General features: G+C 41.3%; 1 protein-coding gene and 1 pseudogene across 2 annotated transcripts in view; one reads left to right on the top strand and one right to left on the bottom strand.

Moving 5' to 3' along the window:
• LOC136171170 (mitochondrial carrier homolog 2-like) lies at positions 1-468 on the bottom strand (annotated as a pseudogene).
• Positions 469-12,591: 12,123 nt separating this feature from the next.
• The window catches only part of CAV1 (caveolin 1), a 34,458-nt gene continuing 19,755 nt past the window's right edge, over positions 12,592-27,294 (top strand). The window contains exons 1-2 of one of the 2 annotated variants that reach the window (XM_065939924.1): positions 12,592-12,743; positions 14,174-14,338. In XM_065939924.1, coding sequence (XP_065795996.1) covers positions 12,714-12,743; positions 14,174-14,338 — 195 coding nt within the window. In that variant the 5' untranslated portion in view covers positions 12,592-12,713. Of the gene's footprint in view, positions 12,744-13,448; positions 13,466-14,173; positions 14,339-27,294 lie in introns of those variants that run through there. The other variant, XM_065939925.1, reaches the window with a different exon arrangement.

The raw sequence follows: 27,294 nt of genomic DNA, 5'->3' as shown, positions 1-27,294 counted from the left end.
TCAAATTAACATTCTTGGATCACAACAATAAGTCTTCCCAAAGGGGAACTTCTGGAAAAGGCATGTTATTTTTTGGCTAATATTTCCCCTTTTTTGTAGCATCCACAAGCCATATAAATAAGAAATATATATTAGGGGGTAAGGAGGGCATCCATGAGCAATTCCACAGCTGTTGACAGTCATAAGACTAGAGACAAGCATAAAGGAATATGTAAACATACTGGAAAAAAATCATGTGACAACTAGAAACCAACTCTTCATTTCATTCATGGTGGAAAGTCCACCGTCCAACGCATGGACACTGATGAGGTAGACCAGTGAGTTACAGAGTCACAAAGAAATGATGTCATCTAGGAGGTGAGGAATAAGATCTGCAAAAAATCCTAGGATGCCCTCTTCCTGGCAGATAATTACTATGGAGTCACAAAATCCACAGTACTTGGATTCTCTCCCGCTGAATTGTACCATAGATCTCAGAGTGATCATGTGAAAGGGATGTGTGATGAGAGCAATAGCACAATGCATCATTATCTCTCCAGTTGTCTCCTTAATAACTCTGTCAAAGGAAGATGAAACTTCTTTCTCTGTGTTTCCAGATCCTGACTCCTCAACCTTGCTACACTTCTCATAATTCTGTAAAACTTTATCGTGGACCACAGTTCCAAGGATTTCTGAACAGTCTTGGAGTTAAGCCTGTGAACAACCTATGCTTCCCATAGATATTCACAATGTGCTGAGCATAACAAAACAGACCAGGAAGCTGACATACTTGCTGCCCAAAAATATCTGTCCTATTGCTGGAGTTAGAGGCTCATATCCCACCTGGTTGAGCACCTTCACATACATAAGCAGCTGGAACAGAATGGTGAAATCGGAACCAAGTAGCACGTGACTGGCCAAGTCCAACAATATGGCACCGACTGACAGACACAGCCACCAAGCAACAGAGCCAGCCTGATATCACATGCCAAGGCCACCAGCTTCACTGGCCCAATCTCATACACACCCACATACTCACCAATGTGTGTCTCACTGCCCAACTTCTGCCTTTTAAAACACATTGAGAAAATAAGCATTTTCAAGTTTCCCCTAGATCACTGCTTTTCAAAGTTTAATGAGCACATGAATAACCTGGATATCTTATTAAAAAGTGGATTCTGTCTCAGTAAATCTGGAATTGGACCTGAGATTCAGGTTTGTACCTGGATGCTGCAGGTCCTTCTCAGTAGCAGGATCCTAGTCACTAACTTGAGTAAGACATGGAGAGAGGTGAAAATAAAGTAGCTCTCAGTCAGAGGAAAGAATAAATTGAAAGAAAGATTACTTGGCCCTCTGAAAAGATTCTACAGTCTGTCCCGTACCTATAACCCCTCCTCCATACTATTGCAGGGAGGAAGCCAATTCTGACTCCATGTTGGAAAATGTTTGACTTGCTTTTCATTGCTTTTGTTATTATGAAAGTCACTGAGTCATGTCCGACTCTTTGTGATCCCTTTGGAATTCTCCAGGCCAGAATACTGGAGTGGTTAGCCTTTCCTTTCTCCAGAAGATCTTCCCAACCCAGGGATTGAACTCAGGTCTCCCGCATTGTGGGCAGATTCTTTACCAGCTGAGCCACAAGGAAAGCCCAAGAATACTGGAGTGGGTAACCTATCCCTTCTCCAGTGGATCTTCCCGACCCAGGAATCAAATTGGGGTCTCCTGCATTGCAGGGGGATTCTTTACCTGCTGAGTCACAAGGGACATGATTATAATCATACTTAATAGCTTGCCTCAGAGGACCCTTCCCCTCTGCTTGACTGTAAGCTAAAGTATCTTTGTTCAGCTCAGATAAATAATTTATCCCTACCCACCTGCAGATAGAAGAGGTTAATATGCCCTTTCCAAAGGCTGACCATTCCTTTGGAGATGTTTTGCAAGACTGAAGACCCTTGCACTTTACTTCCCCACTGCCGCTCCCTCTCTATTCTACCTTTTGACTTTAGTTCCTCATTGATTTTCCTCTAACTCTACAAAAGAAGCTGGCATCCAGACTCCTACAAGATGGTAATTTTGAGGCACTAGCCTGCCATCTTCTTGGTCTGCCAGCTCCCCAATTAAAGTCTCTTCCTTGCCTCAACACCTCGTCTCTCGGTTTCATTGGCTTGTCGTGTGGCAAGCAGAGTGAACTCGCACTCGGGAACAATACTAGCTTTAAAACACATTCACATTACCCCTGAAGTAAGGTAAATTAATTGACAGAAAAGTCAGCAGTGCAGAATTAAACCTATCCTCCAGTATGTACAAAGGCAGATGTTACAGTCCCAAATTTTCTCTAGAATTGGTTAAAAAAAAGAAACAGGAAAAAACCTCAATATGTAAGTAAAAGGAAGTTCTCTGTGAAGACCAGACCACTTAATAAATGGCCGATATGAACTGATATGCAGTTTTTAAGAGTGAAGTATTTTATGATCAAGCATCATTGCCTCACAGGGAGTGGCTGTAGACATAAATTTCCCCCAGGTAAAAGCAACTCTTGGTAAATAGTTTATTTACTAGGGAAAGAGCCAAAAGGAAAAAGAGTTTCCTTTGTTAAATAATAGAGCTCTGACTAAGCCAGATGGATTGGTTACAAAACAAAGGGCTTTTGTAAAGGACTCCTCCCAAATATTTACCTTAACTTAAGAAGAAAAAAAAAAAAAAGAAGTTCTACTGCGTGTATCTCCTTATAAATTCATGGTAATATTTAGACACTACTATCATTTCTATTCTTTATCATTTCATTATAACTAAAATAAAAAATTAAATTATTTGTTAAAATGTTCTCATATGCTGCTTAAGTATATCATATACAGTTTAAGTATATATATAGTATACTAGTATACTATGAAATGCCAAATATCTCAGGTATATATGACATTATATTAAATCATACTATATTACATTTTGTTGTCTTATTAGGTTTTCTGAGAGTTGGTCACATATTGAATAAGATTTATGGAGTTTCCATCTTCCTAAAGGGTGATCAGAATTTTGTTTCACTTGAATAGGAGGAAATGTAGTCATTGTCCACATATCTAAATATTCTACTTCTCTCAACTAGATATAATGTAGTAATCTGGCTCACACCTTGACCCAAATTTTTCTGAAAAATTGCTATGCTTAAGCCTGCAACTAAACAATCCCAATCTTGGATTAGCTAGGATTGCTATTATCATTAATTTTATATTGATATAAATCTACCTAGATGAAAATAAAAATAAGCCAAGTATTTTTTACATCCCTTCTCACACTTTCTAACTATATTACTCCTTGATTATGCCAGTGTTTGTACTAAGACTTTTCCTCTCTTTAATGAAAGCTAGAAGGATGATTTTAGTAGGTCTATTATAAGCCAATTATTAAACAGTCAAGGTAGCAATTTCATAGCAGTTAGTTTGATTTCTTATACAGCATCATGATGAAATAATGAGCTGAACCTGGCATTTTAAATGGACTATAAGCATAAAAAAAGAGAGAACTCAATGTGATTTGTGTTTGCTTACATTTAGTGTTGTTAGGTAGTTAGAATAGGAAAAAGGAATCCAAAATGGTGGTGGCTAAAAGACAAAAGGTAAAAGCCTGGGAAAATGGAACAAAAGAAAATCTGAGGACTAGAGTGAGAACCTTGGGTGAAACAAACACGCCCCCTTCCTGGCTAGCCCACTTTGCATAGGGCGGGCTCAGCAAGGAGGAAACAAAATGTTTAAAAAGAGGAAGCCAAGACAGATTGAGGCCTCTCCTTTGAGGTCGGCTGACCCTCACGCCTCGCGGTTGTACTATCCAAGGATATGGTTTTTCCAGTAGTCACGTATGGATGTGAGAGTTGGACTACAAAGAAAGCTGAGCACTGAAGAATTGATGTTTTTGAACTGTGGTATTAGAGAAGACTCTTGAGAGTCCCTTGGACTGCAAGGAGATCCAACCAGTCCATCCTAAAGGACAACAGTTCTGAATGTTCATTGGAAGGACTAACTGACTCATCTGAAAAGACCCTGATGCTGAAAAAGACTGAAGGAAGGAGAAGGGGACAACAGAGGATGAGATAGTTGAAAGGCATCACTGACTCGATGGACATGAGTTTGAGTAAACCCCGGGAGTTGGTGATGGACGGGGAGGCCCGGCAAGCTGCAGTCCATGGGGTCACAAATAGTGGGACACGACTGAGTGGCTGAACTGAACTGAACTTGTTTGCTGAATGAAACTCTGAGCTGTAACCAAGCTGTAACACTGGTCCACTGTTTCAAATCTTTGTTGCAGCAAGATAGGACCAAGGAAATTACACACTCTCTCCGACAGTATTTTCTCAGTATTTAAATTTACCTATATGCTGACAAATCAGATTGTATTATGATTTTTCTTTTAATGTAATTTATGGGAAAAAAATTCAAGGAAAAATTGACTGATAAAAAGAAAAAACAAACCTTTGAATTTTGAATACCTATTCTTAAAGACAAAATTTTGCTGCTCTTTCAAAGAAAAATCATGTTTCATCATATTGAGTTCTGAGGCCAGAGGAATAATAAAGACGATGACAATAAGATGGTCTAATTTTTTGAAGGTAAGGTAGACTCTTAGTTACCTTGAAAATCATATTCTGCTTTAAGGCAAGAGAATACACCTTGTGACCTGCTGGGCCCCTTGACCTGAGGCCCTCTGTCAAGCATCATATTGTGAAATGAAAATATCTCTGGCCATATTAATAAATAAGAAATGTCATAGCCATCAGTGATTTCTGGCTTCCAAATGTGAGTAAGGGCTCCTAAAACTTCGACCCAGGGATGCTGTAACCCCCCATGGTGACTGCTGAGGAGCTGAGGGAATGCAAGAAGCAAGGTGAACAAGGATTGGCCCCAAATAGCTGAGGTGTATATGAAAGGAATGAATTCAGTGAGCCCAGAGCCTTTCATCTACCCATATACATAAGCTAAGTTCCTTAACTTGATACCTGATCTCTTTGATGTTCAGAATGACTTCCCCTCCTGCCTCCTTAGAGAAGTTTTCTCAGAGCTACTGAAATGCTGTCTCCTGGGCTTGGAGTCCTAAACATTCCCACCAAATAAAATAACTACTTCCAGGTTGTGACTATATTTTTCAGTCGACAACATTTAAGAATCTTCACATAGAAAATCTGCATTTAACATAAAGATATTTTGTTATTATTGTTACAAATGGTTTAATAGATTTTTAAAATAATACATAAAACTTTCTGAGAATGAAATAAAAGCAGCAAAGTATATATAGAATTGATGCTTTTGAACTGTGGTGTTGGAGAAGACTCTTAAGAGTCCCTTGGACTGTAAGGAGATCCAACCAGTCAATCCTAAAGGAAATCAGTCCTGAATAGTCATTGGAAGGACTGAGGCTGAAGCTGAAACTCCAATACTTTGGCCACCTGATGCAAAGAACTGACTCATTGGAAAAGACCCTGATGCTGGGAAAGATTGAAGAAAGGAGAAGAAGGGGACGACAGAGGATGAGATGGTTGGATGGCATCACTGACGCGATGGACATGAGTTTGAGCAAGCTCCAGGAGTTGGTGATGGACAGGGAAACCTGGCGTGCTGCAATCCATGGGGTCACAAGGAGTCAAACACGACTGAGTGACTGAACTGAACTGAACTGAGAGGGTATATCTCATAAATTCGATTAAGACTTGAAAAACTGAAAGGCGAAAGGCAAAATCCAGTCTCTAATGACCACACACAGTTGATGCAGATTTGGGCTCTTCATACCTTGCTGCATTCACACCCTTGTCTTGGCCTCATCTTGGGATTTATTTGCCAGTCCCTTGACTTTGGGTGACTTGCCGTGGCCAACAGAACAGGACAGAAGTGTCAGCATGTCATCTCCAAGGGTAGACTTCTCTAAGTCTTGCATATTTTATCTGACTCTCGTGCCTCTGTTACTTCTTAGAGCCTGAGAAGAACCTGTCCTGACTAACTTGCTGGTCCAAGGAGGCCGAGAGACACACAGAGCCGAGCCAGCACAGACCTGCAGTGGGCAGCAGAGACGCCCCAGCCAACCCAATCTAGACCAGCTGGCACCCAGCCAAACCAACCCGTAGATCTGTGAAAATAAACAGTTTTTCTTCCACTGAGCTTTTATATAAATTATATATTTGGAACTTAAGGGTTTGCTATAATTCAAAAAGACCAGATAGATTCTCAGTTCAGTTCAGTCACTCAGTCATGTCCAAATCTTTGCGACCCCATGGACTGCAGCACGCCAGACTTCCCTATTCATCACCAACTCTCGGAGCTTGCTCAATCTCATTTCTATCGAGTTGGTGATGCCATTCAACCATCTCATTCCCTTCTCCTCCCACCTTCAATCTTTCCCGGCATCAGGGTCTTTTCAAATGAGTCAGTTAGTTCTTCCCATAAGGTGACCAAAGTATTGGAGTTTCAATTTCAGCATCAGTCCTTCCAATGAATATTCAGGACTGATTTCCTTTAGGATGGTCTGGTTGGATCTCCTTGCAGTCCAAGGGACTCTCAAGAGTCTTCTCTAACACCACAGTCCAAAAGCATCAATTCTTCAGCGCTCAGTTTTCTTCACAGTCCAACTCTCACATCCATACATGACCAATGGAAAAACCATAGCTTTGACTAGACAGATCTAGATAGATCTTAGATGCTACCAACAATATCTCACCAGGATTATTTCTTCTTCCAGTTTTATTAAGATATAATTTATATACAGCACTATATAAATTTAAGGTATATAGCATAATGATTTGACTTATATACATCGTGAAATGATTATCCCAAAGTTTGAAAGTGAAAGTCACTCAGTTGTGCTAAACTCTTTGCGACCCCATGGACTATACAGTCTATGGAATTCTCCAGGCCAAAATACTGGAGTGGGTAGGCTTTCCCTTCTCCAGGGGATCTTCCCACCCCAGGGAATGAAACCAGGTCTCCCGAATTTCAAGTGTAGTCTTTACCAGCTGAGCCACAAGGGAAGCCCATCCTAAAGTTTAGTAAACGTTGATCATTTAAAATAGATACAAAATTAAAGATACGGGGGCGGGGGTGAAAAAATTTTCTTTCTGATGAGAGCTCTTAGGATTTACTCTTTCAACAATTTTCATATATAACATATAGCAATGTAAATTACATTTATCACATTGTACATCAGATCTCTATTACTCTTACCTTATAACTAGGAATTTATACCTCCCAACTACCCTCATCTAAATCCCAAGGGAAGGAGGAAAGCTAGTGAATGATGACACTTTTGATATGTTTGTTCTTTTCTGGATGCCCACGGAGTCTTCCCCTACTCCACTTCCCACCATACCTAGGGAAAAATTATTACAACAGAAAAGCAGAGATGAAGAGAGAAGGTTTCTCTTGATTTCAAAAACCTTGGTCTTGGGGGGATTTAGGGCATGAAAAACAACTGTTGAGTGATATATGAGCAAGACTTCCTGGTCAAGGGAGAGTAAGTTAGGAAAATAAGCAAAGTAATTTCTGACACGTGCGCATCTCTAGCACTGACCCAGATGAGGGAGGATCTAAAGGCAGCGGGACTTGTGCTACCTGCTTGAGTAGGGCCCTCTGAGCGGTTCCTTCCAAGTAGTTCCCCTGCAGAGTGCAGGGCATTTACTCTGTTCTCCACACCACATTCATCACATGAGGCTCCATGGTGCTGCATCAGGCCTGCTCACTCAGATTTATTAGACTTGCACGGAGCCCCAAGAAAAGGAAAGAAGTATCAAAAAGTGTCTTTAGCCCTAAAGGTCATATTGAATGAGCACGAAAGACATTATAGCAGCATCCCCATCAAACCAGTGACAGGACAGACAAGATGATGCACCCATCAGCAGACCCAAGATGTAAAACTAAGGAGGAGACTCTCCTCCACAGACCCACCCTGACAGTCCTTGGCAATAAGCCCCTGGAATTTATATGCAATACAATCTTAACAAAATGGAAGAAACCAGGAACTGACTGAGATGAAGTTTCTGCCACCTGCAGGAATGGGGGCTTGTAAAAGAAATTAAGTTCAGTTATTTAAAAAAGAGAAAGTTTTGTCTCACAAAGGACTTCAATAATCTATGTTTTCTACTTTTAAAAATCTGAATCAAACCAGGCAAAACAAAATTGTTTCATCGAGCTGATGGTAGGTATTCATTATACTATTTGGTATATCTTAGATGGTTGAACTATTTTACAAAAGAAATATTGCAAAAGAAAATATATTTATTCCAGTCCTGAATCTATGGACTGAAATTTGCCTCCCGAACCCTAGCATCTGTTATGATTTAGGCAGTATCCTTAGTGCTTTTAAGTGATTCACCTCATTGAATGTTCATGGCACTCCTCTTGGGTAGATGCCAATTATATTTTTCGTTTTACAAATAAAGAAAGGAAAGCTAATTTAAAGAAACAGTATAAAAAGAATACTTTCTTAGCCATCTTGATCAGATTTTTAAGATGTAGAAATAGTTGTCTTTTTTTAAGAAAGTAAATAGAAAAAAATCATTTAAGAGAGTCAAAATGAAAAGACTCAAACAGGAAGATTCCAGTGAGGGCTTCAAACCAGCACAGGAACAGGAAGGGATTGGGTAATGAGGCAAAGTCTTCTCTAGAAAGTGATTTTTTTCCATGTATAAAATGAAAGGTATAGAAGAAGTTACAGCAGGTAAGGGAAGAAGGCCTCAGTGGGCTCTGGGGTATGAGGGTGAATAGGGAAAGCTATGAGAGGTGGTGGGGGGCAAACAGGGTAAATACTCAGCGGAAATACAAGCTGTAAAAATACTGGCATTCCTGAACTTGTATATAAATAGTCACTGCTCTAAAATGTACTCCCTCCCCTCTTGTCCTTCTCCCAAGGGCTCCCAAATCCTACTGAGACAGCAGCTAGCCAGCAGGATGCGAAGGCAAAGCTCCCGAGCTGGGACCAGGCCTGGAATGACTTCTCGGTGGCTTTGCATACTGGTTACTAAATTGTTTCTATACCACACCTAGTGATAATCCTTATTATAATCCAAGCTATACTCTTTTTGAACTCATCAACAAAGGCACATTTGGGCAGTCTCAACTTTCTGTGTGTTAAGAAATCTTGGAAAGATGACTGCATTTTCAAACCTTCATATCATTATAAGTGGTCAAACCTTAGACTCCTAATCCTGGAGTAGGAATCAGATGAAGCCAGCTGAGAGCATGAAGAGGACCAGGGAGGTAAGGATGAGAAGAGGAAGCTGTGCGAAGGGGTTTAGGAGGCCAAGAGAAGGAGGTGAGAGAACAATGAACTTCACAGTCTTACCCTCACGCACCACTTAAGAATCCCACACTCCACAAGATGTTAACAGGTACCATAGTTATTTACCAACTCTAAAATGTTTCATTGCCCCACAAAACTCCTTAAGATCATTTTCTTGTCTTTAAACTTCAGTTTTTCCATTTCGAAGATGGCTGGTTTGATGATCTACATCCTTTTTAGTTCTCTATACAGTAACACTGAATGCATGAGCTGATCTTTAAGACAGCTTCTTATTTAAAAAAAAAAAAAAAGAAAGAAAGAGGGCAAATAAGTCTCCATTTACCTATTTTTTTTCCTAGTCAATGATTTAGAGAAGTTACTAACCTGCCTCTAAGCCTAAAGTTACTTGTGTTGGTATCAAAGGAAAAAAACATATTTTTTAACATGATTATTCATTTCAATCTTGTACTCTGCTAACAATGTCATACCTCATCTTTTCTCTATATCTCATAAAGTTGGATGCAGCCAATTATCCAAATCAGCTATTATAACCAGAATATGATCTGCTTCTCTTTGGTGCCAGCTTCTTGTTGGGGCAGGTTATTGAAGAATTTGTGGTTTTCCCTCTCATTAGGAATTCATTTTGGCCTTGACAACATTTCACTGATCATTATGAATCTATGTGCTATGCTGACTTTGGGGTGGAATCCCCAGGGAGGCTGCTTTCCCTGCTTTAAGTGCTAGTTAAGCATTCACTCAGGCGTCCCCACAAAGTCCATTCCTTGCTGGAATGCAGGACATGCTGTCTCCCTGTTCCTGTTGACTTTTTTCACAGTCAAGATTACTCATCGCAGCTGAAGACTGGATAACAATAGATGGGAAACAGCTTCCACATTTTTCCATAGAACAAAACTCAACTGCTTTGCAGCCAAAATTTAGGAAGGAGTGTTTCAGAGAAGAAGCCAGTTCTGACCCTGCTGCAGAGAAGAAGCCAATTCTGACTCCATTTTGAAAACTGTTTGACTTGTTTTTCATTGCTTTTGTTATTATAATCATACACAAGGGCTTGCTTCAAAGGACCCTACCCCTCTGCCTGAAACTAAAGTGCTTTGGTTAAATTCATAGATAATCCTGTGATTAGAAGGATTAGATTCACTCACCTGTGAATAGAAGAGATTAATACACCCCTTCCAAAGGCTGGCCATTCCCTGGAGTTGTTTTGCAAGACTGAAGACCCGTGAACTTTTCTTCCCCACTGTCTCTCCCTCTCTTTTCTGCTTTTTGGTTTTAGTTCCTCTTTACTTCTTTCTCTCCGACTCTACAAAAGAATCTGGCATCCAGACCCCAACAAGATGGTTATTTTGCATCACTAGCCTGCCATCTTCTCCATCAGTTGGCTCCCCGAATAAAGTCCCTTCCTTGTCCTAACCACTAGTTTCTCAGATTTATTGGCCTACAGTGCAGGGAGCAGAATGAATTCATACTTGGTAACAGGAGGAGTCAGAGGAACAGTAATCTTTCAGCAATTATTAGAGGGAGACTAGGCACTACACAGGGCTTCCCGGGTAGCCCAGCTGGTAAACTGCAATGCCGCTGGCCTCTGTTCGAGTCCTGGGTCATGAAGTCTCCCTAGAGAAGGGATAGGCCACCTACTCCAGTATTCTTGCGCTTCCCTGGTGGCTCAGATGGATGTGGGAGACCTGGGTTCCATCCCCAGGTTGGGAAGATCCCCTGGAGGAGGGCATGGCAACCCACTCCAATATTCTTGCCTGGAGAATCCCATGGACAGAGGAGGTTGCAAAGAGTCAGACATGACTGAGTGACCAAACGCACACACAGGCACTACACAACACACTGACCCTGACACACACACCCCCTCCCCCGCCCCTTTGCTAGACTATCTTGTTTGTTAACATGTAATCTGCTCAAAGCATTTAGAAGTAAAATTAAAAACTCAACTTTGGGAAGATCTTTAGTATTCTAATGATGACTAGTCAGCATAATTAGTCATGCCAACATTTGTGACACTTCTCCTCCCTTATAGTTGAAATTTATCTCTTCTTAAAAAAGTATACTGCCTTTCTGCCATCAGCAATAACAAAAGTCTGTGCTTTGACATTCCCTTTATGTGTTTGTTTTCTCTTCACCTCCATAATCTACTCTAGGAGTTCCATCCTCTATTTCTCCTTCTCCTCCTTTTGTGCCCATATTCCCTTTTCTAGACTGCCATGTATTCTATGCCATTTCTGGTATAGTCCTAACTTTTTCAAGTCATAATCTGACTTTTGATAGCATGTGGAACATAATGTAAAATGTCCTTTCCATTTTTGGAGAGTGAATTTCCTAACAATAATAAATGAGCTTGTTATTGTCCTAAAGTAAAATAACTGATTATCACTCAATTCATCTTGTGTTGATTTATAATAAGGTAAAGAGAGAAGCTCCTGATTTAGGAAGTTTCTTAGATAAGATATTTTAACTTCTAACAACTTTTTAAAATTTCTAATAAATTACTAAAAAAACCAAGCCTCCTTTAACGCACAGTCAAGTACTTTTAAAAAATGTCTGGAAAACTTGAAACTCCAATTAAATATCTGTACAATTGTAAATATTTTATGTATTTTGTAAACATGGCATAACCTGTTGGCAGAGATTTCCTTTGTTCCAGAAAAAAAAAGCAATAAAAATTATAGAAAAGTTAAATATTTTTGTTTCTTATTTCAAATTCAAAGCATTTGGGAGATATTTCAGAAGCAGTTGGTAAACGTTAAATTCTGCAGGCCTGTTTTTCAAAGTTTCCATTCACACAGACTAGATGTAAACCAATGTCACCAAAAGCACACCACACACGCACCCACACAGATTCCTTCCTTGTGTTTAGATATGAAATACACCTAAAGATTCTGGGTCACTTTTCATCCCTTCCTCTGTAAAACTGGGAGATAGTTGTATCTTAGGCAGCGATGGAACTTGAGCGATGGGAAGAAACGGCTTAAAACAAGGCAGAATTCTTTCTGAAGCTCCGTTGCCCATGCTGGGCATCTCCGCACACGGTCTTCGTCTCCCTCCTCCCGTCCCCACCCTGCTGGGATGATGCACTGCGAAAACATTAGCTCTCCCCAGTACGCCTCTCAGTGGCTTATAGCTGAGAAAATGTTGCCCCAGGTTTAAAATATCTGCCCAAGGAGCCCAGCGCGCGGTGAAACGCTTTCTCATTGCTCTTCACTCCCTGCGGGCTCTCCCCGCCCCCTGCTGCCATAACCTTGGGGATGTGCCTAGACCCGGCTCAGCGCACATCCCGGCCAACCGCGAGCAGAACAAACCCTTGGCTGAGAGCCAGGAGGCTCCCTCCCAGCCACCGCCCCCCCGCCCCAGCGCCTGTTTTTTTCCCCCCCATACAATACAAGATCTTCCTTCCTCAGTTCCCTTAAATCACAGCCCAGGGAAATCTACCCAGAGCCTTCAACCAGCCACGAGCCAGAATGTCGGGGGGCAAATACGTAGACTCAGAGGTACGCTTGGGTGGGTGCGCTCCGGGACGCGGCGCGCAAGGAGTGCTGCTTCTGCTATCTCCCACTCCAAATATTCTGACTGCTTTGCTCGCCCCGGCCCTCTCTCGACGTTGGAGCACTCCTCTGGCTCTGGCATTGCTGAGGAATGGGCTTGGGCGGGGAGGTGAAGAGGAGGCAGGAATGTTTCATGTTTCCCTATTAGGAAGGGGGCCAAGCGAGCCTAGGGGCCTACGTCGCGGGAAGAGGGGATCGTCGGGGTCCTGAAGTTGGGTTGGTCGGACTGAGGGCGCGTTTCTGAAAGGCTTAGGGGTACTGCCTTATTGAGAGACCCCCATGGTCCGGCCCCTGTCTGCTGGGAAGTGGAGAGCTAGAGTGCAGGGTGGGAACTCATTCACTCGCAGTCTTGGGGGCAGTCCCCACGACTCCCCACCAGGCGCCTCAACCAGCTGGCCGGGGCGGCGGCGCGCGTCATGTTTGCACTTTCCAAAGCTCTTGGGCCACCTCTAGAACTTTTCCTGCATCTCGGCGCCTGGCAGGGGTGCTTGGATAAAGCACCCTCCTCCTACCTACCACTCCCCCCACCCCCCACCTTCCTACCACCTCCCGGCGCTCGGGCTCCGCCTGGGTGTGGAAACCTAGTTTTCCCAAACGCAGCCACCGCCGTTCAGCCACCGGCCAGGGGTCTGGGAGTGACCTAAGGGTGGGTCGGAGGAGTCGTGCAGGTGGAATATCGTTCTAGACAGTATAGGGGGTCTGACACTTGGCTCGATCCAAAGATAGGAGATGCTGGCTTGTGTGCACGGGGGGAGGGGGGTGTACGGGTAGCTGTGCAGGGACAGAAACCGCAGAGGGAGGGTGGAGGACGCGGGCAGGTGCAAAGGATACTTGGCCAGAAAGGAACGAAAATGGGAACACCGCGTGGGTCGGGGGGGTTCGAGCTGGATCTTAAGGATGAAGTTAGAAGGAATTATGGAGAGAAGGGAAATAGGGACCAGGGACTGGAGCAGGTGAAGAGCTGGGGAGAGGGTGGCCTGGCGGAGAGAGGGTCTGGATAAAAGTCGGAAGTCGGATCCGCTCCCCTGTGGGGGTCTCCGCGGGATTCAGCCGGTTGGGAGTGAGCTGGGCTGGGGCTGGGTGGACCGCGCTGCGGGGTTTGCCCTGACCCCTGGCGGTGGCGGGCGGGGGAGGCAGGAGCTCCCAGCCTGGTACCGAGGGGTGTGGTGTCCTCTCCCCGATCCTCTTAAAAAGCTTGCGGCGCCAAGGAGTTTACTGTGCGCGGAGCCACCGCTTCGCAATCGGTTAGTTCGATTTTGAGGCTCGAGGCTTGCCTCGCTGCCAGGCTAACGTTTCTGACTGCGGAGTTTTCTTTTTGAAATCTCCTTCCCACCGCCGGTGCCACCCTCTCCCTCCGGGCCGTCTGCCCTCTGCAGGGACATCTCTACACCGTTCCCGTCCGGGAACAGGGCAACATCTACAAGCCCAACAACAAGGCCATGGCCGAGGAGATGAACGAGAAGCAAGTGTACGACGCGCACACCAAGGAGATAGACCTGGTCAACCGCGACCCCAAGCATCTCAACGACGACGTGGTCAAGGTAAGGTGAGGCGGCCAGCAAGGAAGGGATGTGCCCCGAGGAGGCGCTGACAGGGCGGGACAGCTCTCCTCTGTCAGGAAGGCAGCCTGTGTTTCTTTCCCTGTCTTTGCCACACACTCACCATTTTCTGGGGCTTGATGTGCGGGAACCGCGGTCGTCAGAAATGTCACATCTCCCCTACCCGCTCCTGCCAGTTAGTTCAGTTGGAATTTAGCTAACTTGAGTTTTGTAGCAGTTCATATAACTGCACCCTTCTCCTGGCATATGAACCTCCAGGTCTCAGTAACAGACAGCCCTGTACCCCTTGAGAGCGGGAGGTCTTTGCTCTGCAGGTCATCCTCTCTCCGACTTTGGATTGAAAGTCTAAGTGAAGCGTGGTGCTCCACTGCATATAGAATTAATAAGCAGTGAGATTGTTTTGTAAGGTCTTATGCCAAAGGTAACAACCGGAGTACTAAGGGGGCAGGTTCCCCCGGTTAAAACTAAGATAACCTGAAATAATTTTCTTAAAAATATGGATGGAAATGCTCCTGACTAAAGATGAAATATGTGTGTGCATATGTATGCAGAATAGAATCGAATATTTAATATTTATAAGAAGGGTATTGGAAAAAACATGGTGTTTGTGGTACACAGCTAAGCATATTTACACAACCAAAAATAATATGTCTTTTGATTTCTCCTATAGACCTCTAGTTAGGTATGGAGAGTTGCTTCTTGAGCTTATGGGACATTCATGTTGGAGTTCCTTTTTATATTTCCAGGATGTACTTGGTGAGATTAAAAACATTAATTGAATGGTTATTGGCTAAACTTAGATCTGACTGGGTGGTCAGTTTTTAATTATCATTGTGTTATTCAACTTTGACCCTTTTAGTAAATCTTATCAGAGGAATTTGTTGCTTGAACCCATCTTGATTGGGAAATCATAGGCCTGAGCCATCCTTGGCAGAGGGTTTTCTTTTAGGAAAAGGGAAGGTCAAGGGAATTCCTGGCCCTTGACCAGATTAAAGTGCAAAGACCCCTGGGGCAGCCAATGGGGTGGATGAACAGTTTCCACCTACCCAGCATCCTATCCAGGATGGGAGGAGCCATAGTTCAGAGACTGTTCACATTTATGAATAATATATTTCAAAAAGGGGAACAATTTAATCTGTAACTGGAAGGAAAATGGAACAGTCAGAATTGAGTCTCTTGGCTTGCTGGTGGAAGAAAAACGAGAATTGGAGCCTTAGCAGACTTTTCTACAAGCCAGATTATGGAATACTTAAAAGCAACAGCAACAACAAAAGTAGTTTATAAATTGGAAATTAGAATTGCTGAAAACTGTTTATTAAAAACATTACCTTAAAGGAGCAAAGGGCATTTTTGCTTGTTTCCCTTCTCATGTAGCTTTGAACAAGAAGGAAAAGTGTCAGGAAAAGAGGCAGATTTCCGAAAGGCCTAGCTTCATCTCAGCCTCCCTGTTGTTCCCCTGCAGTGTGAGAGGGATGCCTGGAGCAAGAGAACCTCCCAGGATGAGTCAGAGAGGCCAGTAGTGTGGATGTGGGTCTCTACACACAGCATGACTAAGTTGAGAAAGGCCCCACTGGGAAAAGAGACTTCAACACAGATGGAAAAAAGGCATAACAGGCTTAGTGGAAATAGCAGTTTACAAAATAGCATTTCAAAGAGCAAGTGTGGGGATCTTCATATTAAAGAAATTAAAAGGAGGAGCTAGAGCAAGCTTCTGATGGCCTAGAGAAAGCAAATCCCACCCACTCGCTCATAGAACTATGAGCAGAACAAGACAATCAGACAGAAAAATCAACCTTGAGAAGAATTTCGTACGCCCACTTACTTAGAGGTCTTGCTTAAAGAGGCCTTTCGAGAATGCCCTGCAAAGAAAGACCCAAAGAGTACCATCTGCCAGTAGAGCTGGGAAAGGGGGCCTATGCCCAGTGTAGATGCCTATCTTATATTTTTTTTCTTTGAGTCCAATCATAAATGTAAGGATAGAAACAGTGATCATTCTCTCCATGTTACCATGACAATAAATAATAAATCTCTGCAAATTTTACTTTTGACAATATATATTTCTTAAAATAATAAAGCACTCAAAGCTTCACTCTTAATGCCTGGTAACTTAAAATTTCATTAAGATATGGTGGTCAAATGAATGTACTGTTAGAGCTACCCAGTCAGGTAAGAAAAAGTTTATTCTAAAAGCAAGCAGCTCTGTGAAAGCTGCCAATTCTATCCAATATTATAGTCACTAGCCACTTGTGACTATTTTGATTTAAATTACAATTGATATTAAATGCAATTTAAAATATAGTTCTTCAGTCACACTAGCTACATCTTGGGTTCTCAACACTTAAGATTAGTAGCTACCATATTGGATAGCACAGATATAGAATATTTCCACCTTCATGGAAATTACTATTGGACAGCACCAGACTCTTCTCTTTATATTAAAAATGTCCCCATACCAAGGTTAGAAACTTGTAGATGGAGAAGAAATGAAACATAGATGTAAGTGTAAGGAGCAGCCCAGTCTCCTTACAGTATCCTTTAGTCTCATAAAACAGCTATTTAGGGTAGAGAAGAAAACTCAAAAGCTAGAGGTGCCATGAATTTATATTCACGAAGGTGGAGTATTATTACCTATTCCACTGCTGATAATGACATAAGTTAGACTACAATTTAGCTCCAATAAAACTGGTTTCTTCTTTCACTAGAGGTTTGTTGTACCATATTATAAGATGTCTGTATAGGTATTTATCCAAAAAAAAGTCAGTTACAGGTTATTTTAAAAATTTCCTCTAATTAAAATGGTCATACCTTCAGACTCTCCTTTCTCCCTCTGAGATTTATCTTCTTCATTTATATGTTTACTGTGTACTATTTTGATTTTCAAATAAAGAAAACGGCTTCAGATTTATTACTCTGGTATTACAATAGCCACTGATCAATTTATTAAATTCCTAACATATGCTAGAATAGACACTGTGCTACGTTCTACAAGGGAAATTCCTAAAATAAGCCCTAGCAATCACAAAGATTAGAGTTTATGAAGATGAGATGCATATAGATTAAAAATACACACATACACACATATACACTATCACAACAGTAAGTCACTGCCAAATGTTAACTAATTGGTCCTTTTTTTTTTTTACTTTGACTGCCAGGAAACATATAACTAGATTTTAAGTTTCATTAACACATGTTACTTATCCTCTCACATATGGTTTTGAATTTTCACTTTTTCAACTGGCATGTTGTTTTATGTGCCCTCTACTGTAATGCTTCTCATCATCATTTTGGAAAGAGACCAGATATATACTATAATAAGAGCTTCCCAGGTGGTTCAGTGGTAAGGAACCTGCCTGCCAATGCAGGAGACATAGAGACTTGGGTTCAATTCCTGGGTCGGGAAGATCCCCTGGAGGAAGGCATGGCAACCCACTCCAATCTGCTTGCCTGGAGAATCCCCGGGACAGAGGAGCCTGGCAGGCTATAGCCCACGGGGTCGCAAAGAGTTGGACACAACTGAAGGGACTTAGCATGCACTTACAATACTATAATAAATTAAAAGAAAATAGTATTGAGCATTGCATAATAAAAAGTTTATTTAAAAGTGAATCATATCAATTATCTTGATCTTAGTAATAATTCTGCAATATGGATGTATACCAAGTTATGTTGTACACTTTAAATATTATATTTGTCAATTATTCCTCAGTAAAGTTTTTTTAAAAGTTTCTTAAAAAGTGAATGGAACTGATATTGTTAGGGAGGCCCTACTTGGATAGGGCAATAAGGTGACAGAGGAAGGATATATTATAGAAAGTTTAATGGAGAAGGGCATGAAGGAGATACAATCTGAGTTGGGTCATAATGGACAGATGGAATTCAAATAGCTGAGAAAATTACAGGAGAACATTCTTAATGAAAATGCATGGAAATGGGAATGTCCCACACAGGACATAAGTCTAGGAGGTTTAGTCGCCCATTTTGACTGACATTAGAGTTCATGTGGCATAGTCACAGGTCATAATGATGAAAACATTGATTGTGGCCAGATGATAGAGTCCTAAGTCCAGTATTCCTGATAAGTTTAAACTGTATTATGTCAGCAGTGGGAAGCCAAGAAAATTTCAAGCTTGGGATGACAAGATGAAGGTGGGGCTTTTTGGAAAATGACTGGTGGAGGTACGAGATATAATAAAAAGGTAGCCAGTCTGGATGAGGAGCAGTTATGATGTAACTGCATCACGGTCGAGACATGAAATGAGAAGAATAGTTATGTGGTGGCATTGGAATAAAACCACATAAGCACAAAAGGACAGAATTTTAGAAATAGAAGAGAATGTAATGGTTATCAAGTTAACCTCCAATTCCTTTTTTTTCCTTTAACATTAAGAGAAATTTAAGGGTTAAGAAAGGTTAAATTTTTATACACATGTTCACATGGTTACTGTACAAAAACAGATATTTTCAAATATGATAAGGGATGAATAGATAAGATTATGTGATTATTGTCATTAAAAGAGAATTCTGAGCCTAGCTCTGAGACAAATCAAGACATCTTAAGAGGAGATATTTTTGAAAATAAAAATAATGCATTTATAACTTTCTTTTGTAAAATTTTAATGTAATATTAGTAAATATACACAGATATAACATTTTCTTTAGCAATCAAGGAAAAAGCATACAAATGGTAATCAAAATAATAGCCTAAAGCCACCATGATCCCTTTCAACTATAAAGCATTCTAGAGCCATTAGTGATTAATATCAATATAACCAATTTTAAATTTTATGTTTGCTTATTATACTTATAGTCAGAGCACAAGATTTAAAAGATCAGATTGACCCAAAGCATTCAGCACCATGTTAATAGTCTCTTCTGTTGGAACCGGTATTGGTTTTGTTTGTTTATTTGTTTAGGAGATAGGCACACAAGATGGTTATTAATACTCTACCACATGTAAGATCATGCACGGCATTCAGAATCCCAGTTTGTAAAAGAGCACTGTGGTCGTGTTTGGTGGGAAATTATTCTCACATCACTGAGCAAGTAACGATATTAAAATGGGAGACATTATTCATTCTTAACCATCTGAAATATTTTCAAGTTTAGTCAACAATGATATACATTTTAAATGCTTATTAAAATAAAGTGTTATTTTTTTTCTTTCTCTACCTCATAATTTCAGTCAAAAATTATTGAAGCATTAGCTCAACTTTGGTTCAAACTGAATAAACTTTCATATTATTTATTAAAATTTAAGACAGAATACACCAAATATTCTTGAATTATTAAAAAGTTCATGATGTGGGGTTTTCTTCCAATTAATAGCAGTGTTGGCTACATTTTAAAGTGACTTGAAGTAAGAGCAGCTGCAAGAGTAAGCAGCATCTGGAAAGTTCAGTAATTTATAAAACCACCTGCTTATGCATTCTGCCCACTCAGGTTCATAAAATAGCACTTTCATATTCCACATGAAACTGCTTTTTAGTTTGCCCTACTTTTAAGCATAAGTTATCATCTTCTATGATGAAATGTTTAGAGTGAGCTGGTCCCTAGATGAAGAGGACTGTGTGCCCTGAACTATGGGGTCCTGGACTCTTTCGTGATTCTCCTGGCCAAATTTGCAGTGGGAAAAGGGTAGGGCTGCTCTTTTCATATGAAGATGGCTTAGACCAAGAAATACACTCTCTTCTTCCACTTTTCGGACCTCATGTATATATATACATTTATATATATATATATATATATATATATATATATATATATATATATATATTTACTATGCTAAGGCCCTAGAGCAAAAGATTTGCATACTATACTTCTGTTAAAAGAAGTTTTAATTTAACAACAAAAAAAAAGCCTTCAGCCCCTAAAAATATGCTTAACCATCAGCCACTAGAAATACGTTTAAGCATAGGTGCTCAGAGGCACCTTGACAATAGAAAGAGTATTGTGTCAGGAAAGTACATTTTTGAGACTTTGATAACTTTATTTTTTAAAACTTGAACATAATGATTCTTAAATATATTAGACACAAAATTCTGTTTCTTTAAAAATCAAGAAAAGGCATGCACACAATAATCAGGTCAGTATTGGTTTTAACCTAAGGACCAAATGCTTTTGCGGTCTCCATCAACTGGAAAGTGTCTTATCCCATTAGTGTGGGACTGAACACCAAGGAAGAGGGGAAGTTATGTCAGGACAACGGGTTTCTCAGTCTCAGCAGTCCCCAAGAGTGGAACTTAGAAACAAAGAGCAAACTTGTTTGATTAATGAAAGCTAGTAAACCCCAGCCCTAATAATACTTTAGCAAAGCTATTTTATGTATCTGTGCTTCAGTTTCTCTAACTATAAAGAAAAGAATGAGAGTCATTCTCATATAACAGTATTCCTCCCTCAAACCCATTTATCATTCAGTAAATGACTATTATATACCTACTATTTTGCACTGCATATTACGGTTGGTTGGAACAAAACTAGACAGGAGCACGGCTCACAGAGTTTTTGATTATCTCCTTTGACTATCTCTCTTCACACAGTTTCCTTTGAAAACTTTTGCTGAAATACTTTACCAAATTCTACTGTCTGTTAAAATCTTAAAACCTTCAGGACTTTCCTTTTAAAATGCCTCATCAATAATGCTTCAGATTATTCCTGAGCCAGTAAATAAGACTAGGGGAAAATAAGGAGCACATATTTTTTAAAACAATTTGCCCTTGTTTTGGTCCTATAAAAATTGTAACTAACTTATTATAGAAAATAGTTCAGTTCTCTAATATTCTCTCTTCCCATATTAGTGCTGAACCTTTAATCTTTCTATTGAAAACTTAAAATTTCCAACCTTTTAAAAACCTCATTGCCTCTTTGCAAACCCAAGAGGGCTTTCATATTCACCTGGGCATCAGAGTCATCACAGGAGTTTTTAAAAATACAGATACCTGAACCCACTACAGAGCTACTAAATTAAGAGTATATAGGAATGAGGCCTAAACTAGGGGCTCTTGGCTCCCTGGATTGTGAAGTCAAGTTTAGAAATGGTTGTACCCAAGGTCAGCTTAAAGATATACACCTGGATGTTATTATCCTAAGAGAACAGTCACACTGTGTAGTCTAGATGTTCTCCCTGCCAGAATACTTGAAGGTTGCGTGCATGCGTGCTAAGTATCTCAGTTGTATCTGACTCTTTGCGACCCCTGCTAAGCTCCTCTGTCCATGGGATTCTCCAGGCAAGAGTACTGGAGTGGGTTGCCATGCCCTCTTCCAGGGGATCTTTCCAACCCAGGGATTGATTCTCAGCCCCTGCGTCTCTTTTGTCTCCTGCACTAGCAGGTGGGCTCTTCACCTCTACTGCCACCTGGAAGCCCCACTTGAAGGTTAGGCCAGTTTAAACCAGCGAGTTTTGAAACACCGTAGACAGCTCCCAAATCAGCCTTGCTCAATGGTCCTCCATCCCTTGAGGCCACTTGGGCTTACAACCAACTGCAAGCTGAGAGCCTCAGGGTGACCTAGCGTTGGGGTAGCCATATGTTCTAGGTTGTCCCATGCCCCTGAGTACCTATTAACACTGCCCTTTTCATGCTCAGAAGTGTCCCAGTTTGGAAGAAAAAGTATATGCTCATGAGTGACTTGGCAATGACCTATAACTGATTCTTATACCTGGAATTCACCAGAAGTCCCTGCTTACATGATTTTTTTAGCAAATGGGCAAAATTTCCACATTCTAGGAATGTCATGCTTTTCGTTCCTCTCCAGTCTCCAGTGTTACCTTTCTCTTACCTTCACTGGGCCATCAAGCTGCACTTACTTGGGGGACATGCTCTTAAGTAACAATCTATTCTACCCTCAGACCTTAAGTTTCTTTCCCTGCAACACAGGGTTAATAAACCAACATCCTTCCATCACATGTTTTGTTAGCTACTCAATCAAAGAGTAGCAGCAGCAGCAGCATCAATCAAAGATTTAAATGTTTAAAATAGTTTTGATTTTTTTCATTCAGTCCAGGAAACATAAAATGGAGTGCTTTCATATGAGCCATTGTTTAGGGTGGGGGAAGTGCTTTTAATTTTGTCCTAAAGGAAATCTGCATGATCCATGTACTGTGCAACTACCAAGGGAATTTAATTGGTAGAACAGATTTACACCTGCACATAATACATATTTCCTGCCTCTCCTATGTTGATGTTTTAGATATAAAATACATTTTGTTTTCTTTATTAAGCCTTGAGAAGACGTCTCTTGTCGGTCATTATTTCATAGCAGGGGAAGTACATGTTCCTAAACAACTGAGCTTCCCCTTAGTCATCGTTAGCTATTTAGGTAATGAAGAGCAAGTCATTTTTAATTTTTATAAGACTTAAGTGTTGATAGTGTATAAATGTGCTTAATATAGCAATTTAAAAGTGAAATTTTAAAAAATGCATTCAGTATATAAACCTTTCTTGAACCCGGCAAGGGCATTATAATACAAATAGACATTGATATATTCTATGTAAAAAGATAAACTGCATCCAGAGACCTCACTAGGCCATCTCACTGATGTAGGCATCAAACACAATTTCTCATTTATAATGAAGAACTGAAAAAGATGCTGACTTCTGAACCCAAGTAGTGAGAAACTAGGAAATTGGGAGGGAAGGAAATAAAGATAAAGAAAGGACAACAAGGCCCCTTCTCCCTGCCCTGCCACTCACTCTCTGCTGGACTAGGTTTTACATATGCCAACTCCAGGACCCGCCACATCCATGGCTTTGCATAGTGCTGGCATATCTAATGACATGATCAGGTCCAGGCACTGACTATTAATTCTCAGCCCCTGCCCCCAAGGGGTTTAGAGGTTATCAGGAAAGCACACATGCAAACAAATAGTGTGGTCACTGTAACTTGGAGATGGCCTATAGCTGGGCACAAAGCAGAGAGTTCTCAACAATCTCTAAAGCTAAACACACGTGGCAGGAAACGGATGCCACCGGAGGGAGCAGCAGGAGCAAAGGTAAGGAGGCCTGAGGGCACCTAGCGTGTTTTGGGCACCAGTGGCAGGTCAGTGTAGCCAGAGCAAGGGATCCAAGCAGGAGCCAGGTCAGCAAGGCCCTCTGTGCTCAGCCAGAGCATTTGTTCCTTTGCAGTCCACAGCAACCCACACAGGTGTTTTTAGGCCAGGAAGTGACCTGATGAGGTGAGACCTCTGTTAATAGAAAGGACTAACTTCAGTGCAACTGGGCAAACCAAGGGATGCCAGATGTACAGGTGGTAGTGAAATAGGCATGGAGAGCTTTCTCCAGTACTTCCTGTAGGCTACCTTGCTGGCAAAGATTATTTTACTTACTCTTCCAATGGCCCTTTGAGGAGGTAGTATTATTTTCAGTTATATTCACCTGGCAGATAAGCAAATTCAGGTCTAACCATTTGCTCAGGATTTCATAGGTAGGAAATGGTACTCTCAGAATCTGAACCCAGACTTCAGGACCTGGGTTCTCAACCACTGTGCCCCAGTGCCTCTCTGTAATAGATCACCATCTAAGCAGACAGTGGTGTCTCCACAGCAAGGAAAGACATGACCGTGTTCTCATAGCGGCTGAGCAGCATTTGGCAGGGGGGAATCCAGACATGGTCTATTTGTGAAGTGACAGGCCTACAGTTCTAAGGTCAAACTTTAGATCCTGGTAGGTGAGTTGGGGGAGGAGGAGAAAGGAGCAATGTAAAGACCAAGATAAAACCTCACATTTCAAGAAAATATGCAAGGTGGGCAAGCAAGTTCCCAATAAGGCAGCAAAGGTCAAATCCCAAAGACAGAAGTGGGGTGAAAAGTAGGGATGTGTCCCAGTGATTAGAAGTGGAATACACGTTTGGGATGAGACAAGCTTCAACGCTAGCTTGTGTTGAATTACCTGAACCTTTAAAGCACCCTGACTGCCCAGGTTGGCCATATCTCCTGGGCTATAGCCGATCCTGCCTGGATGTGCAGGGAGGGGTAGGTGTGAGTAAATGAAGCAGGTCTTGACATGCACTTTGCATTTAACAGCTTCATTTAAGGTTCTCAGTTTGTCTGCTCAGCTTCTACAGATATTCATGCCATTATAGAAATACATTGTAAAAATAAGGAACAGCTGAGAAAACCCCTAGGTTTTATGCTGGTGGGAGAAATGCCTATTTAATCCTGAAAGAAGTTTCTCTGAGACTTCCTCTCTGGTAATTACGTAATTGTTCTCAAAAACAAATACCAGAAGTAAGGAACAGACTTAATAGTGCATTTTAGAAGGCACCATTAATCTCTCAGAAAAACAATTAAAATGTTCTGTCAATCATAGCTCACTGTTTGCCTTTTCTATATTATTAGCAATAATATATAGCTGGAAATGGGCATACCAAGACATGTTCAGGAAATGGAACTGCATTCATTGGATTTCATTGCCAGTTATTTTGGATGGTCAACAGATCCCTATTTCTCACGTGTTCTTAGTGTCAGGCTTATTATTAATATGTAGGGAGAAATTGTCTTAAACAGTTAACAACCACCAGTTCACCAAAATATTTTGGGTAAACTTTTCTCTTATTCTAGCTATAAAGGTAGGAATGAGAGTCATTCTCAGATAAAGTGCTCCCAGAAAGTCCATTCAGAAAATATTTAGGAAGCACTTACTCTGCACCATGCATGGAGCCTGCATGCATCCTGGTACACCAGAACCTGCCTGACAGAACCACAGCCACCTGCTAAGCCTCACCTCGGATATCTGGGCCTCTCTGAGTCCTCCCTGATGGCCCTCATCAGCACTGATCCTCTCTTCTCTTGGCTCCCACCACATTGTGATTTTGTGTCTATTTTAGCATGTATCAAAGCCCTCTAAGCATTCAGCTTCTCTATCCTCATGGCTGTCTCCCCTCTTCTCTACCCACATCATGTGTGAGTCCTTCGGAACAGAATAGTGTCTCCCTGGACTGGCTGCCCAGTGCTTACCCAGGGCCCCCACTGAGTCTGCTATCAGAAAATGGATGCCGAACTGAGTCTGCTGAAAAGAATCTGAAATTTCTTTTTTAACTGAATGTTTTAAGTGAGCGAAAAGACAGTAGGATTATGTCACTGTCTTCCTTTGTTCCTTTTCTCTGTGGTGGCCACATTTAAAGCCTTATAAGGAAAAACATATCCAAATAATTAAGAAATAAATCCAAAAACATTCACTCTATCTCAGGTAAAGAGAAAACTCATTCTAACATGTATATATATTTATTATTAAAAATTCATTTTAATCCTCAGTTTGAAGAGGACACAAATATGCATCTCCTGAGCCTTCCTATAAGCAGCTAAGACACCTGGACAGTCTCCCAGGGCCTGCAGGATAGGGCGAATCTCCTAAGTAGATGGCAGGCAGGGCGGGCAAATTCCCAGAATGCCAGGCGATACCACTGTTGCGGCTTGGTACTGTCTCCCACGGCCAGAAGCCTGAAGGCGGAGAGTCGGGTCTTAGGCTACGTGAGAACCCCCCTGCCAAGAGAGGGGTAGGAGGACTTCCTCTCAGACTCCCCATATACCTCTGGACAATTACAGGGGTCAACACCAGAGGAATGACTCGGTCAGGAGAGAGCCCTGAAGAAAAACCCAAAACCTGAAGAAAAAAACAAAGCCTAAAGAAGACAACAGCTTTGAAGATCCCAAGCCTCGTCTTCCTGCTCTTTCATTTTATTACTTCTATATATTAATTATACAGAGCTATGAGACTTTACTAGCTGGGAGGTGGTGACTGTTAATCTACCATTTCGACAGCACAGAAGTCTCTTTGTACCTCATAGGTGGTCTCTCAGAGATTTCAGATCTCTTCTCAGGAGCAAACCAGAACAAAACAAAACAAACCAAACAAAAGTGAGCAAAACACTTCAATATTTCTAGGAGTCAGACATCATTTGTTTCATTATTGATATCTGGGCCAAGTGAATGCTGGCTCCTTTCCCAGACACACTTCTGTCTCTCATCTCCTGTGATACCAGGTGGATTTACTATAACAAGGATAAGAGTAAGACATGTCAGTGGCAGTCGCTCAGTTGTGTCCAACTCTTTGCGACCCCATAGGTTGTAGCCCACCAGGCTCCTCTGTCCATGGAATTCTCCAGGCAAGAACACTGGAGTGGGTAGCCATTCCCTTCTCTAGGGGATCTTCCCAACCCAGGGATCAAACCTGGTTGCCCACATTGTAGGCAGATTCTTTGCCATCCGAGCCATCAGGGAAGCCCCAAGACATGCCAGTTTGATCCCAAATAGTTTCCCTATCAACAAAGTATAGGAAATCAGGATAATTTAATACAAATTAATAATAATTTAATATAATTATTAATAATTTAATATCAATTAAATAATAATATAAATCATTATTCAGTTAAGCATAGGTAGAACTAGAAAGCTGCCATTAAAAAAGGATGGTGATGTGTAATGTGGATTTTAGATGTGACTGGTATCTAATACACAGCCAAGAACACAGTTTTAGCACATTTACCATTTTATCAATGAGTGGCACGAGCAAGTTAAGAGGACTCTCAACTTACAAAAGACATGAATTATAACAGCCTTGCTAACATCTACGATTAAAAATAATATCAAAGTGATTTTTGGCAAGTTACAAATATTCTATACAAGTAAGATTAAAAACCAATACAAAGTGAGATAATGTTAAAAGACTAGGAATACAACATATAGCTACAAAATGGGAAACAAATAGGCAAAAATATGAAGGAAAAGAAAATACCAGGAGAGGGTTTCTCCTGGTATTTCTTTGGGAGCTTGTGATGTGGAAAATCAAGATGCTTGGTGAACACAATGGATATGGAAACCCTTTGTAATAATTCCCTAGCCGCGAAGGGACCAAGATCTCCTGGGTGAAAATCACTATTGTAAACATACACCCTTGAATGAATCCATCAAGTCCGATACACCTTGGGCAACAGGGGACCCAAAC

This window comes from Muntiacus reevesi, chromosome 6, assembly GCF_963930625.1.
Source record: "Muntiacus reevesi chromosome 6, mMunRee1.1, whole genome shotgun sequence".
Classification (NCBI taxonomy): domain Eukaryota; kingdom Metazoa; phylum Chordata; class Mammalia; order Artiodactyla; family Cervidae; genus Muntiacus; species Muntiacus reevesi.
The sequence above is the reverse complement of the archived record's forward strand: the minus strand, read 5'-3'. Positions and strand labels throughout refer to the sequence as shown.